We start from the raw sequence: 16,613 nt of genomic DNA on the forward strand, positions 1-16,613 counted from the left end.
CCTTTTGGCTACGGTGAATAATGCTGCTATGAACATGGGTATGCAGATATCTCTTTGAGATCCTGCTTTCAATTCTCTTGAATATGTACTCAGAAATGGGAGGGATTGCTGGGTCATACAGTAATTCTATTTTTAATTTTCTGAGGAACTACCGTACTGTTTTCCATAGCAGCCACACCATTTTACATTCCCACCAACTATGCACAAGGGTTCTGATTTTTTCATATTCTCATCAGCACTTGTTATTTTCTGTTTTTTTAATAGTAGCCATCGTAATGCATATAGGGTGATATCTCATTGATTGTGATTTTTTACTAATTCTTTTTTTTTTTTCCTTTCTTATTTTTGGAGACAAGGTCTTGTTCTGTTGCCTGGGATAGCGTGCAGTGGTGTCATCATAGCTCACTGCAACCTCACACTTCCTGGGTTCAAACGATCCTCCTGCCTCAGCCTCCCAAGTAGCTGGGACTATAGATGCATGCCACTACACATAGCTAATTTTTCTATTTTTTTGTAGAGATGGGGTCTCTTGCCCAGACTGGTCTCAAACTCCTGACCTCAAGTGATCCTCCCACTTCGGCCTCCCAAAGTGCTAGGATTACAGGCGTGAGCCACCATGTCTGGCCTACTAATTCTTGATATAACATGAAATATAGTCATTAAAAACATTTCTATTATTTTTAAGTTGGTGAAATTATGCTTAATGTTGTATACAAGCAATAAATTTATTTAAAAAAATAAAGTTCATTGTAAAATGAAGTAGATCTTATTCAGTCTTATTCTGAGCTTTTGTATTTTAAAAGGTATGCTTTATGTTGCTTATTTTCTAAATTCTCTCCATTTATGTTAAATCTCCTTCACCATACAACCTCCCATACAGTCCTTTCCTTGCAAGAATTTTATAGTTTTGTCAGCTCTTCTGCTTATATACTGACTTCTTTAGTACTTTTGCTGGAATTATTGTGCTTCATCCAGCTTTGTAAGCTTTGGATTGTTACATGCCAATCAAAAAATACAGGAAGGAAAGAGTGGATATGATAAACATTTTTAAAAGATAAAGAGTGCAACCCAAGAATTACACTGGATCAACAGGGTAAATTTTGGATCATGGATAGTTGAAGGAAAATGATTTAAGATGTGTAAAATAGATGAAAACAGTTGTAAGACTTACAGCAAATATCAAGTAGAAAACAGCTACGCTGAGAATTCCATCCAGCTATCTTCTCTGTGTACCATTAAGCCATTTGTATAACTATAACAGAATACCACAGATTGGATAATTTGTAAAGAATAGGAATTTATTTCCTTACAGTTCTGGAGACTGGAAAGTCCCAGATCATGGCACTAGTATCTGGTATCTGGTAAGGGCCTTCTTGCTGCATCCTCACGTGGTGGAAGACAGAAGGACAAGAGAGGGATGAACTCTGTGTCCTCATATGGCAGAAAAGGGAGAACCCACTCCCACAAGCCCTATTCATAGCAGTGTTAATCCATTTATGGGGGTGAAGCCTCATGACCTAAACACCTCCCATCAGCCCCATTTCTCAACACATTTGCTTTAGGGATTAAGTTTCCAATGCGTGAGTTTGGAGGGAACAAAAACACTCAACTATAACAGCCATCGAGTGGAGCTTTGTGTCTTTTCCCTGTGAAAATCTCAAGCAGGATCAACATTGGCTAGAAATGTGGAACTTTGCCTTAGAATAATTTTAAGGAGCAAAGAATTTGCCTTCCTTTTGCCCTTTGTAAGAGAATGAAAGAAGAGGTTCTATGAGGTTCTGTAACCTGGTTCTCCCACTGATGCATTGTTAGGGACAGCTGCAGCTGGCCTGGCTTTGTGGCTGATAAGAAAAGAGCAAGTGAAGCTTTCATCTGCCATTTTGGGTGAAATGGTAAGAGTGGGATCAGATCCCTCTCATCAAAGCTGATGCATCTTTTCTGTGCAAGATATTTTTCTTAGCATCATTCAGGAAAAGCAATTTGTTTCCTCTCTGTATCACAGTGTAAGATTCTGGCTTGATATTTGACTAGTGGACTTTTTGGAGATCCGTTGAAGTGCAGCTCAGAATGGGCAACTGAGACACTCCATAAGCCCAAAGCCTTAATCCAGACTCAACAGCTCAACATGTTCTCTCTCTCACAGAGCACCAGCCTCCCTACATCATCGCAGTGTTGCCTCGATATGTGGAGATCCGAACGTTTGAGCCGAGGCTGTTGGTCCAGAGCATCGAACTGCAAAGGCCCCGTTTCATTACCTCAGGAGGGTAAGGAATTTCTTTCTCTACTGTGGCTGCTGTATTATCCCAAAGCTTTAAAGTCACCTGTGTCATCATAAAGCCTGTGCTCTTTTGCTAATATTCTTTCTTCTGCCTCCAGATCAAACATTATCTATGTGGCCAGCAATCATTTTGTTTGGAGACTCATTCCTGTTCCCATGGCAACCCAAATCCAACAGCTTCTCCAGGACAAGCAGTTCGAATTGGCTCTGCAGCTGGCAGTAAGTCTTGTTGCTGAGATGTGGATATAGTCTGCCTTCCTCATTGTTTTCAAAAGTAGGTGATTTGGTTTAGATGTTCATATTTAGTTTGGACTAGTAGAGTAAGCACAGGGCTAAAAGTCAGAGGGCTTAGATTCAAGGTCTGACTCTACTATAAAATATCTATGTAATGCTAAGTGATTTTGCTTTTTCACTTTGCTTATCTGTCAAATGCAGGATGAATGCCAATTATAATAATACTACCTTATAGAATGAATGGGAGAATAAAATAATATGATACTGTATGGTCTTGATAATTTAAAGACAATGCAAACATTATAGTAACAATCATAAATGTGATTTTACAGTCTAGTTGAATGCAACAACTAGAGGACTCCTCAAAATTCCTTTCCACAATCTGGATAAGTAGACCATCTTTAGATATTGCGAAGCCATCTCAAGTCGTTGCCTTCAACCAGGCTGCAGTCATATTTATGATCGTCGTTCTACTTTAATATTTGCACAGGGCACAGTTCATGGTAAAGCAGCGACCATGTTCTTATTCCAGTGATGCTCCCATTGCCAAAAACCATTTCAGAGTCTGTCTCTTATGCTTTTAAACATCCTCACTGATGATTATTTTCATCTGTAGGGGTGGATTTGATTTTAGAAAACAGCCAAACTGGCCTAACCCAGTTATTAAACCAGACAGTACTACTTTGAAGAAGAGACTTTTAGGAAGCTAATAGTAGTAAAACTGAATTTCTAGATTATCCTGTAAACTATTTCTGAAAGGAAGGCAATGGCGACATTTTTGAGGAATTAATATGTTTTTAGTCACCCATGGTGGCTACTTTTGAAGAGGAACATTTACTTTGGTTGTGTAAGTTCTGGACTTAAAACAGAAATCCAGTCTTGATAGACATGGTTAATATCTCATAAAGATGATTACTTTTTCAGGGCATTTAATTTCAATATCTTACTAATTTTTTTCTACTTGTACATTATCCTGTATTATTTTACTTTATTTCCATTTCTGTTTTTAAAAATAATATAATGAACATCCATGAACTAAGCATCCTACCCAAGAACAATAACTTATAAACTCTATACTCCTTCCTATCCCATCCTTCTGCCTCCCCTCCAGATATAATCATTATCCTAAGTTTTATGTTTATCATGTCCTTAAAAATATTTGTTTCATCTTTTACATATATATTTAATATATTTATAATGTGTTTCCTTTTTTGTTTGTTTTTATGAGACAGGCTCTCTCTTTGTCACCCAGGCTAGAATGCAGTGGCACAGTCATAGCTCACTGCAACCTTGAATTCCTGGGCTCGAAATTTTCCTGCCTCAGCCTCCCGAGTAGCTGGGACTACAGGTGCCTGCCACCATGCCTGGCTAATTAAAAAAAAATTTTGTAGAGACAGGGTCTCACTCTGTTGATCAGGCTTGTCTCAAATTCCTGGCTTCAAGTGATCCTCCCACTGTGGCCTCCGAAAGTGCTGGGATAACAGGCATGAGCCACTACACCTGGCGTATTTGGTTTTTGAACTTTATAAAAGGATATGCAGCATATACGTTTTTAGTGTCTATTCTTAACAGGAAGGTCTCACGGTCTTTTCAGTGACCTACCTGCTATAGGTTGTTTGTTTAATCTTTGGTAGAGGAGATGGAAGTGGGTTTCCATTTTTCCTTCTCTTTTCTAGGCTCGTACTTAATATTTGCTCTTTTTTATGACAAGAAGGTTGGTTGATATCATCTCAGTCCTTGAGGAACCTATCTTTTACTGAAATGATAAGAGAACATCCATGGAACTTTCAAAGGACAATTACATACTAAACTTTGGCATTGACAAAACGTGATGCTAAGTGTCAGAGAGGGACAGTTCACTGTGGGCTGGAAAAGGCATCCTAAGATTAAACACTTGCATTGACCCTTTAAGGGTAAGTAAAGATTAAAATCAAGAGCAGGAAACAGGAAGTGTTGAAGATTGAGAGGAAGTTACAGTAGTGGAAACAAGTGTGGCATGTTTCTAGAACATTTGGAGCCCAGCCTGACTGGAGTAGAAGGTGTGGCTTAAATGTCTGGAAATCAGCTAGGTAAGGAGGCTGGGGCTTTCTGTGTTTTGAAAGCCTTTGAAGTACCAAGCAGAAGAGCTGAGACCAGGTATAGAGACCACATGCTTACGATGGCCCAGACTAATGTGGTGGCAATAGGAAAGGAAAGGAAGGGGGGAAATTGAGAGATGTTTTGAAGGAAGAAATTAATAAGTAATAGCTTATTTAGCCTTTACTAGGAATAGGACCTTTCCCAACTGTGCCGGCTACACCGAATGTCCTTCATTCCTTGTGCACACTGTGTTCTCTTTCTGTTGTTTTGGGCCTTGCTCATGTGCTGTCCATTTGCTGCAGAGCACACACTCCTTCTCCTTTCCCTTCTGTCACCTGCCCAGCCTTGTGTGAGTGGCTAACTCCAACTCATCCTTTTTTTTTTTTTTTTTTTTTTGAGACAGTCTCAGTTTGTTGCCCGGGCTAGAGTGAGTGCCGTGGCGTCAGCCTAGCTCACAGCAACCTCAAACTCCTGGACTCAAGCAATCCTCCTGCCTCAGCCTCCCGAGTAGCTGGGACTACAGGCACAAGCCACCATGCCTGGCTAATTTTTTTTGTTTCTATTTTTAGTTGACTGGCTGATTTTTTTTTTTTCTATTTTTAGTAGAGATGGGGTCTCGCTCTTGCTGATGAACTCCTGACCTCAAGCAATCCTACCACCTTGGCCTCCCAGAGTGCTAGGATTACAGGCGTGAGCCACTGCACCCAGCCCAACTCATCCTTTACCTCTCAATTTAGGTCCCTTTTAGAACCCATCCCAGACCCCCCACTCCGACTGAATTGGGGATCCCTCCCACATGCTCTGTCATCACATTTACCCTATTTTGTTTTGATTTTTTGTTTTTAAGCTAAACTCTATACTATTCAGATTTGGCCCTTTTTTTCCATTAATGCCCTTTTTTTCTGTTCCAGGATCAAATCCAGAAATCACATCGCATTTAGTTGTTGTGTGTCCTTAGTGTCCCCTGGCCTTCTTTGTCTTCCCTTGTTTTTCATGACCATGACAGTTTCCGGGAGTACTGGTTAGGCATTTCTTAGAGACCCTCTTGTATTTTAATTGCATAGTTACTTAGCAGTCTTACCAACAGTTAGATTGTAAGGGCAGTCTGCGAGGGCGGACACCATGTGGCTGTCTTGTGCACTTTGGAGTCTGTGGTTCCCAGGATCTTGTCTGACACTTAGAATATACTGAATAAATATGTGTTGAGTGACTAAACTCTTACCTATTCTCCTCTCTTATTAGGAAATGAAAGATGACTCTGACAGTGAAAAGCAGCAACAAATTCATCACATCAAGAACTTGTACGCCTTCAACCTCTTTTGCCAGAAACGTTTTGATGAGTCCATGCAGGTCTTTGCTAAGCTCGGCACAGGTAACAAGGGTGTGGCCTTGGGGTAAGGAGCTAATGGAGGAAGGAGCCTGGAAAGGATAGGGAGAAATGATACTAGACTTCTGAGAATGGGGAAAGTCTATGCTTAGCCAAATTCATCCTTACACCTAGCAAGATCCTGTGGGTGGCTACAATGGTTACGTATTTATTTATAGTCCTAATCTTAGGAATCTGGTCTCTCCCATAAATACAGACTTCCAGTTTTCCAGGGTGATTTGCCTTCACCATCAGAGAAAGGTAACAGGTCATTCAATTCAAGTGGGCACTTGATCAGCTAGTATTTATTGAATGCTGTTCTGGATAAAAGTCCCTGGATTCAACCACAGGTCATTTTTGAGAGCCAATACAGGCAGTACTGCGAAGCCCTTCCTTTCCTTAGCGTCCCGAAACCTCTCTAGACGTGAGAGCACAGTGGGGAGGAGCAGGTACCCTGAAGTCAGACCACCCAAGCTCAAGCAGAGTTACTGGGCCTCTGTGTGCTTCCACTTTCTCCTCTGCAGAAAGGGATAATAGTAATACTACTTCCTTATCGTGTTGCTGAGAATATCAGATGAAGTGCTTAGAACATGTGGCACTTAACAAGTGCCATGTAAGGGTTTGCTCTTATTATTATTAAACTTTTCATTTCTGTAGCTTCCATTTTTGCTTAATTTGGATCAACCTATATATACTTGGTTTGACTCTATATTATATTATCATCTACTCTTTTTTCCTCTTTATTGCTTTGCCTTTTTTCTGCTCTCACTCAACCTTAGCCAATATTCAACTGTGGTAACTGCCTGTTTCAGTTAAGGTTCTTAATTGTGAGCAATAGAGACTAATTCTAGATAATTAAAGCAGAATCTGAATATATTAATCAGGGTTTATTGGAATATTAGGGTGATGGCAGTTGGAGGGACCCATAAAATTGATGGGAGACCAGGCTCAGGAATAGGTGTGAAGAAGGGAGCTCTAAAGGCCCTCCAGCCTGGAAACAGGATTCCAGACAGTAATCCATTTGTAGCCAGGACAGACTGGGCAGTCCTGCGCTGGCATAGCCACCTCCTTAGCTATTGCCACTATCACCTCCCCTGCTATTACATCCCTAATAAAATTACCCCCTACCAATGTATTAGCTATCTACTGCTGTATAACAAATCACCTCAACACTTAACAGCTTAAAGTAACAAATGATCATCCATCTCTCTTAGTACATGCTGGTCAGGAGTTTGGGAAGGGTTCAGCTGGGTTCTTGTTTCAGGTCTCTCATGCAGTTGCAGTTTTATGTCAGCTGGGCTGCCATCAGCTGCAGTCTTGACTGGGCTAGAGGATCTACTTCCAAGCAGGGTCACTCTCATAGCTGACAAGTTGGTGCTGGCTGGGGGACAGGGGGCCTCTCAGTTCTTATCCAAGTGGGTGTCTCCACAGAGCTACTTAAGTGTCCTTGTGCATAGCAGCTGGCTCTTCTCAGAAGGAACAATCTAAGAGACCTAGGTGGAAGCTTTAGTGCCTTTTGTGACTGTCATTTCTGCTGTATTCTGTTGATTTACAAGGGTCCTACCAGGTTCAAGGCAAAGAAATACAGACTTCACCTCTTGATAGAGAAGTGACATGTTACATAAGAGGAACACGTAGGATGGGGTACATGTTGGTGTGTGCCACATTACTTGTCATCCTTGCATGACTTTTTCGAGATCAAGGGGATTTGACTAACAGGAGTGGGAAAAGAGGTTTGGCCCCATTTGCTTCTGAAGGCCAAGGTAGGTGCCTGGAGCTATCCTTACACCAGTACTACACGTAGTCTGGAAGAAGGAGCTTGCCAAAAGGAATTAGGTTCTGATAAGAAGGGAGATGAGTGCTGGACAGCCTGAAATGGATAAATGCCTGCCATCTTTACTCCCAATAAACGTAACTGGGGCATTGTTTTCAGTGTACCACCAGTTCTGTGGGAAGACACTGGAATAGTAAGATAGAACTGCTGTAGTAACTTGACCCTTTTTGCATGTACCAACAATATTTGAACCCCAATCTTAAAGCTCTAAAGTCAATCCCAATGCAGCTACTGCCTTTTGTCTATTGCCCAAATATGTACTGAGCTCTTAGGCAGTACACTGTGCTGGGCCTCAAGCAATAATAATCAGGTAGGAATTCTACTTTCAAAGAGCAGTGTAGTAGGGATCCTTTCCAGGGGCAAGAGATGTGTGCTGATGGCAGTGTTGTCTAGGGGGCAGCTGGCTGTTGACTGGACTTTTAGGTGGCCCTCTGTTAACTGACTTCTGGTCCAGAAGGTCTGGTCCTCAGATCCAGAGGTAGATATTTATAGCACACCCAGAGATCATCAGACCACTGGTGACAGGCTGACCCTGACCAAAATTCCATGAGTATCCCTTTACTTATTTACAGGAGGGATACTAGATCCCTTTCCATTAACAAGAATATTCATATATGGCACCCAGGACGCCCCTTTTTCTATATTCTGAGGTACAGGAATTTTTGCCATTATGCTTTATATGTGGTCCTGTAAAACCTTACGTCCTATAACAAATGCTCATGAAAAGTAACAGGGCTTAAGGACAGAATAAGATTGGAGCAAACTACTTAAAGCCTATGAGACTGTGTAAGCAGAGCATTAATAAAAACAATAGCAATTCTACTAAAATTAAATTTCCACTGATGTTGGTACCCAGCATGATAGCTCTTTGCAGTCATAAACCCTGGGGCTATGCTTTTTCCTCTGAGATGCAGATCTTTGAGGACATTTGCTTCTATTAGAAACCAGTTTTATCAAAATAAAAAATCTGATCTTGGGTATAGACTTCTTTATGAGACAAAAAAAATTAATATGGGGGAAACATCTTTGCTTCATTTGTACTCTCAGCTTCTTCAGAGGGCTTAACTTGATAGAAAATATAGTGGTTCTTTTTTGTTGTTGCTTTTTTGAAACTGAGTCTCTCTCTGTTGCCCAGGCTGAGTGCCGTGGCATCAGCCTAGCTCACAGCAACCTCAAACTCCTGGGCTCAAGCAATCCTCCTGCCTTAGCCTCCCCAGTAGCTGGGATTACAGGTGCACACCACTGCACCTGGCTAATTTTTTCTATTTTTAGTTACCTGGCTAATTTTTTTTTTTTTTTTTAGTACAGACAGGTCTCACTCTTGCTCACGTTGGTTTCAAACTCCTGACCTCAAGTGATCCTCCCGCCTTGGCCTCCCAGAGTGCTAGCATTATAGGCATGAGCCACCACAGCCAGCCCGAGTATAGTGGTTCTTGAAGCTACTGAACAGCCACTGCTTGCATTAAAGGAGGGCATTTCTGTAGGATTTTCCGCACTTTTCTTTAGGCCTTCATGTATAGATAAGGCTTTCTCTTTAATTGTGAGGAAGCTTGCCCCTGGCCACTTCAAAACATTAACAAGCTGGGAAAAACACACACACAAACCAACACAACTTTTGCCTAATACTGACATCATCTACATACCAACTATGTATGAGCTAATTCACATTAAAATAACTCAGCAGAACAGGGTGTATCTGGAATGCCAAGTCAGAAGACTGCTTTGTAAGCACAGAATTAGAGCAAAAAGGAAGTCGTATAGGGGCACATTTCATCTGAGCCCAAGGGGGGCCCTGCTGTAGAGAATAGTGTCAAATGGCTGAAATGTGGTATCTGTCTACCAAGACCGGTCCGCCTTTTCCCCCTAGTGCAGGACGGGACTGGTCCCAGGTTTCTGGGTTTGTTTGCTGCCCCTCCCTTTTCAGTGGCCTACAGAAAGGCCCTTCCTGGGGGTGTAACTGCCACAGTTATATTTCTGCTTCTTGTGAGTCAGGAAGCTCTGTCTCCTCTCAATATATGTTAATTTTATTAAGTGAACCCGAGGGACATAGAGCCTGAAAGTAGGTTTTAGTAAGTCTGTGTGCCACCCTAGACTCACTGTAAAATCTTGTTCATATATGAGTTTTTCTGGAGAGAGGATCAAAACCTTTCATCAAATTCTCTAAGGTGTCTAAGATCCTAAAAATGTTTCAGAAGCATTACTTAGAGTTACTTCTCTGTGGCAACCTACAACTTGGACATAAAAAGTTCTAATGCAAGGCAGCAAGGTGAGTGCTACAGGTATTTGCAGGAGGGGGTGATGAGAAGACTCACTGCATCGAGGCGCTGGGAGTTTGGGGTGTGGTGGTCCAGTGTGGGTGGTGTAGAATGGTGAGAATGTGAGTGAGATAGTCCTTACATTTCCTGAAACCCATATTTAGATCTTGAAATCAACCCCTGGACTGTTGAATTTGTTCAAATACTATACCCATTATTTACTTATTTATTCTTTAACTCAACAAATATTTATGAAGCTTTTACATGTGCTGAAGGTGATTCTACATACCAAGTCCCGGGACTTATATTTTGATGGGGGTGGGGCAGACAACAAAATAAATAAGCAAAATTATAATATGTCAAGAAGTGGTAGGCCGGGCGCGGTGGCTCACGCCTGTAATCCTAGCACTCTGGGAGGCCGAGGCGGGTGGATCGCTCGAGGTCAGGAGTTCGAGACCAGCCTGAGCAAGAGTGAGACCCCCGTCTCTACTAAAAATAGAAAGAAATTATATGGACAACTAAAATATATATATACAAAAAATTAGCCGGGCATGGTGGTGCATGCCTGTAGTCCCAGCTACTCGGGAGGCTGAGGCAGGAGGATCGCTTGAGCCCAGGAGTTTGAGGTTGCTGTGAGCTAGGCTGAAGCCATGGTACTCACTGTAGCCCGGGCAACAGAGTGAGACTCTGTCTCAAAAAAAATAAATAAATAAATAAATAAAAAAAAGAAGTGGTAAGTGCTAAGAAAAACAAAGCAGGGGAAGGGGATAAAGAGTAGTGAAGGCAGGGACCAGGATTATAATTTAAGATGCAATGGTTAGGGAAGGCATCTCTGAGAAGGGGGCATTTCAGTTACAACCTGAAGGAGACAATCAATGAGCCGTGCAGACATCTGTGAAAGAGCATTCCAGACAGAGGGAGCAGCTAGTGCAAGTGCGGTGAGGTGGGAAGAAGTGCCTGGTATGTTCAGGAAACAGCCAGATCAGTGTGGCTAGAGTACAGTTGATTTGTATCGTTTGTTCTGCATGACGGATATCATTTCTTTGTTAATTATTAATACATGTCTATATTGTACTAGGGTTTCAATGCTTGGCATAATCTGGACTTAGAACATACTGCCCCAAAGGCAAATCAGATAGCCATTGTCAATGCCAGCTCTGCTTTTCTTGCTGGGCTTCAGGGATAAATAACAGATGTTATAGGTGCACAGAGAGCTTGCACGTTAAATCACTCAGTGAAACACTGGGATCAGTGTAAAAAAGTTCTCCAGGGGCATAGTGAAGCGAGTGAGCAAGTCTGCCCAAGAGTAAGGGAGACAGGAGGTGAACTGGGTCCCGAAGGATGAGAAGGAAAAGTGGAGTTGGGAGGGAGGCAGGGAACTGACATCCCATGGCTGAGGACCTGGGAACCAGAACTCAGTGTGATGTTTAATGGTGTGTGATAGATCACGCTAGAAAGATGTGTTGGGGCCAGATTTCAAAAGACCTTGAATGCCAGGGAGGAGCTTAGACTTTGGTAGGCCTCAGGTGACATCACAAGGTTTTAAGCAGAACAATGGAATTGGATCCACATTTATAGACAGGGATCTTTGTATCAGAAGTCAGATGAGGCCTTAGGGAAGGCCACGAGTTCACTTAGCATTCCCAGCAGCTGTCTTCCCTCAGACGGTCTGCTTTCTGCGGCTCCCATGTGGAACTGCCAGGTGTCTTGTCCCTTTGCCCCTTCTTGTGAGTGTTTTTGAGATTGTCATGACGCTCTGATCCTGAGCAATGGGGTCTTCCTGGCTGGGCAGAAATATGTGGCCAGGCATGGGTGGCTTTGGGATAGTGTATGTCCTAGAAGGTTCAGACAAGGCATCTGTCCTCTGGTCAGCTTTCGGAGAGCTCACGTGCATTATAGAAGGAACATGGCCTGCCTTTGCCCCACTCTGACTTTTTAAAAAAAATGAAAATAATGTTATTATGAAAAGTTTGTAAAAATGTGAAGAAAAAAACTTTAAAAACCTAGATCCAACTTTACCTCTCATTTTGTCTTTTCCTCATCCAAACTTTTTCTACATGTATATATTTTAATATAATTATGATCATGCTTTTATAGCTTTTGTTACTTAAAATTATTATAAGATTTTTCCATGTTGCTCTGTGTGCTTCAAAATTATAACTTGTGATGATTTCCTAATACTCTTATCAGTTGAATTAAACATACTTTATTCTGCCTTTGAAGGAATTCTACATTATTTCCAAAATTGCATTGTTACAAATAATGCTTTATATACCTCTTCATACACATTGTGGGTTTTTTTTCTCCCAAATCTTTTGGATTATTTTCTCAGGATAAATTCCTAGAAGTATGAATAGTGGGTCTGAATACTTTTTTCCTTACTGAGATAGCAATATTCATTGCCTTAGCAATGTAGGAGTAATTCGCTTTCACAATATTGCAACCACCGGGTAATATCATATAAAAATAACTTTTTTCTTAATTGAATGGATATAAAAATGTTACCTCTTATGGTATGTACTACAGTGGATTATTATTCAGACATTACGAGGAATGAAATTTTGATATATGCTACAACATGGATGAAACTTAAAGACGTTGTGCTGAGTGAAATAAGCCAGACATAGAAGGTAAAATACTGTATGATTCCACTTATATGAAGTCCCTAGAGTAAGCAAATTCATAGAGCACGAGCAGGATAGAGGTTCCCAGGGGCTGGGCTGGAGGGAGAATGGGGAGTGATTGTTTATTATTGGGTATAGAATTTCAGTTTGGAATGACGAAAAAGCTCTGGAGATGGATAGTAGGTAGTGATGGCTGCACGACAGTATGAATGTATTTAATGTCACTGAATTGTATACTTACAAATGGTTAAAATGATAACGATTGTGTATATTTTACCACACACACAAATCGTTGGATGCCTTGAAGGAGCAAAAGACAGGGGTCTGCTACTGGACACTGATCGTGGGCACATGGCTATGACCCTGAGGTCAGCAAGTTGCTGCTGCTTCACCTGCCCCAGCCCGCAGCAGCCTCAGTTCCCTCCGAGCTGGTGACTGGTCACTGGCTGTGCATTGGGGCAAGTGCCTTTAGATAATGACAGAGCTGGTATTAATAACTAGACACTGGAATGCTGAGGCTGGCTGCAAACACTGATGAGCTGGCCGCTCAGTATGAAGAGGGAGGCTTCCACTTCACTTCCAGTTTCCACAGCTCACACAGTGCTTCTCGTTGGTAGAACCAGATTTTCACCCAGAACCCTGAATGCAAGGGAGTTTGAGAAAAGTAGTTTTCAGTTTTATAGGCCCTGTAGGTAGGAAAGAACATAGAAAGGGGTAGAACTAGATGCTAAGTGCCAGTTGACCATAAACAACACAGTGTTCCACAGTATAGATGCACTATAAATTATTTAACCAATCCCCAGTGGTGGGGTAGGGGAATATGTTGGCCACTTAGAGCATTTTGCTACTACAAACGTCTGCATCTGTAAGAATATAATAAATTCTAAGAAGTTAAAACAAAGTCACCTCTTCGACATTTTTAATGCGTACCATTTTGATTCTTAATGTAGCAGAACATTTTCCCACTTATTTATATTTTTCTATTGTCAATTGTTCTTGTCTTTTGCCCATTTATCAAGTGAAATCTTATATTTTATTACCAATTTGTGTGAATTTGTTTTTATATAATCAACATACTAGTTTCTTAACATATGTACTACAAATATATTGTCTAGACTGTTGTCTGAGTTTTTTTTAGCAATATTCCTTTTTTGACGTATCAGTTTTTAATTTTTAATTCTTTTGATCTTTTCCACTTCAATATCATCACCTTTTCCTTGGAAATTTTTTATCCTCTACTTTAAGAAACTTGATAAATATTCAGTTCTAATTTTGTGTATGTGTCTATATCTTAGAATATAAAGCCATAGCATTTTTGTAACATTTTAGTAAAATACATATATAAAAAATGCTCAAATCATAAGTGTATAGCTTATTGAATTTTTGTGACCTTAGAGTCATTCCTTTTAAAAAATCAGCCCAGAACTTACTTTGCTATAGTAACAGTCTTGTTTTGTTTTATCTTTAAATTACTGGGCTCCTTTCCAGAGGAATCATGTTTACCTTCCATGTAGATCCCACCCATGTGATGGGCCTGTACCCCGACCTGCTGCCCACAGACTACAGGAAGCAGTTGCAGTATCCGAACCCGTTGCCTGTGCTCTCGGGGCCTGAACTGGAGAAGGCTCACTTAGCTCTGATTGACTACCTGACACAGGTAGGTAAAAACAGAGGGATACGGAAGAATTTACCTGGGAGTTCGAATACTTGTTTCTCTGTGGCCAGGAACAGAGGGCGTTCTGTAATGCAAAGCCATTCATTCTATGCCTGGGCACTATGGAAAGTCTGCGTGGGGCAGTTTCTTTCTGCTGCTTCCAACTTAACAGAACCATTGAGCTGTTTTTTGCCAAATCCTAATACTAAGAAACACACTCAATTCCTAGTAAACTTATAAGAACTAAAAAGGGTAAATTGCAGTTAATAAAAGAGAATAAGTTTTTTTAAAACAAACTTTTTGTAACATACATAATTTGGGGAAAAATGCAGAAAACACAGAAAAATACAAAGCAGAAATATGAATCACTGAAAACTCTATCATTAGAGAATAAATAATGTTTTAGTGTCGTCCTTCTACACTTTTATATCTACTTATGAATTAGCTTTTGTTTATTTAGTGGTTTATTTATTGTAAACAATGGATATCAAACTATTCTGTTTTATAGCTTACTTTTTAAAAATTTAGCCGTATATTGGGAAAGTCCTTCCTTGTCAATAAATATTCTTCTATAACATGTTTTTGGGAGGTATTTAGACTTAAAATTTTTCCAGTTTAATGATTATGAATAAATAAGTAAAATTTTAAAGTCAACACTAAGACTAACATCTGCGTTAAAGCCTCTTAACCCCAAACTTCAGACACAGAAGGCTGTTGTTTATTTCCTGCGTACCCATTCAGAGTCAGAGACATTAATATTTTTTCCTCTTAGTGCTCTGCAGACATTTGTAAGGGGTCTCTGGGTAGGCACTGAGAAGTGTTGCTGGAAAAAGTGTAATGCTGCTTTCTCCTCCCAGCTTCTGGGTCAGTGGGTACCCACAAATCTGATCAGACACAGGTAGCCTTGGGACTTCTTGACATTGGTAGCCAGATGTGGCAGGTATCTTACAAGGATGCAAACTTGCGTCTGCCTGCATACTTCTCAGCCCCGTGCCAAGTGAAAAAAGATTCCTGGGTATAACATGTCCCAAAGCCTGTGGCATTATGAAAGGCCCTCCATTGCCAGTGTCTTAGCTTTAGGAAGGTGAGCAGGCATTCTTCCCTGGCCTTCTTCCCTGACTCTGGGAACGTGTGAAGTTAACTGACACTGGTATTGTACCAGAGAGGTGGCAGAGCAAGGTGTCTGGGATTTGCCAGACACACCAGAATACACGCTAGATGATTCCACTTACGTGAAGTTCCAGACTAGACAGACATGAATTTCCAATGGTGGAAAGCAGATCAGTGGGTGGGGGCTGGGTGGGGTTGGGAAGAAAATTGAGAGGACATTCTGGGGTGATAGAAATGTTCTGTTTCTTCATTGAGGTGGTGGTTACATGCATGTGTAGATCTATCAACATGCATCTAGCAGTACACTTAAAAAGGGTACATTTTATTGTATGTAAATTATACCTTAGTAATGTTGATTTTTAAAAAATTAAAACATGGGCTTTGGAATCAGACCTCAGTTTGAACCCTGCTTCTGCCACTTAGGAACTACCTAATATCTGTGTTTTGTATTCTTCGCCTGTAAAATGGGGATAATAATACCTGCATTTGTTACAGGTTTTAGAAAGTGCCTGGCACAGTGCCTCAATAAATAAACGTTGTTATTGTTGTGTCTGTAGCAGTCTGGCAGTCATCAATTTTGATCTCTGATAAAAATTGAATGCTAATGTGAAACCAGGATTGATAGGGATGAGCTGATTTGGAAGTATTCAGAGTTACCCAGTAGCTCAAGTGACAAAGGAAAACTTGGTCCTGGCCTTGACCCCGTATTTTGGACCTTTGCAGAAACGAAGTCAACTGGTAAAGAAGCTGAATGACTCTGATCACCAGTCTAGCACCTCCCCGCTCATGGAAGGCACTCCCACCATCAAATCCAAGAAGAAGCTGCTGCAAATCATTGACACTACCCTGCTCAAGTGCTACCTCCATGTGAGTTACCTGAGCCCTTGAGTGCCCACAGGCCTCCCTTGCCCTGAAACTGTGGGAGATTGAAAGGGAGCTCTACACCTGGGGACCTGCCGCTAGTAAGCATGAGATCTATGGTGCTGGGAGCCACCTAGTCTGCCTGATACCTGTGAGTCTCTTGGAATTAAGAGGATAAGGCAAAATATTGGTCCAAAATTGTGCAGTGGGCTCTTCTCTGGTCAGATTGGGGCTAGGGCTAAAAGGTTAACAGGGATATTGTTTCCCCTAAGAAGATATCCCCTTCTTTGCCCCCCAGAACATTAAAACACATTATGC

The 16,613-nt window shown here is 41.1% G+C and overlaps 1 protein-coding gene across 2 annotated transcripts in view; it reads left to right on the forward strand.

Annotated features, from left to right (window-relative positions):
• VPS39 (VPS39 subunit of HOPS complex) overlaps nt 1-16,613 on the forward strand; it is a 46,953-nt gene that overhangs the window by 21,301 nt on the left and 9,039 nt on the right. For both annotated transcript variants that reach the window (XM_069484462.1, XM_069484469.1), the window contains 5 exons: nt 2,144-2,264; nt 2,377-2,497; nt 5,834-5,963; nt 14,185-14,327; nt 16,158-16,301. In XM_069484462.1, the coding sequence (XP_069340563.1) occupies nt 2,144-2,264; nt 2,377-2,497; nt 5,834-5,963; nt 14,185-14,327; nt 16,158-16,301 (659 nt within the window). The remainder of the gene's footprint in view (nt 1-2,143; nt 2,265-2,376; nt 2,498-5,833; nt 5,964-14,184; nt 14,328-16,157; nt 16,302-16,613) is intronic.

This window comes from Eulemur rufifrons, chromosome 2 (genome assembly GCF_041146395.1).
Source record: "Eulemur rufifrons isolate Redbay chromosome 2, OSU_ERuf_1, whole genome shotgun sequence".
Taxonomy (NCBI): domain Eukaryota; kingdom Metazoa; phylum Chordata; class Mammalia; order Primates; family Lemuridae; genus Eulemur; species Eulemur rufifrons.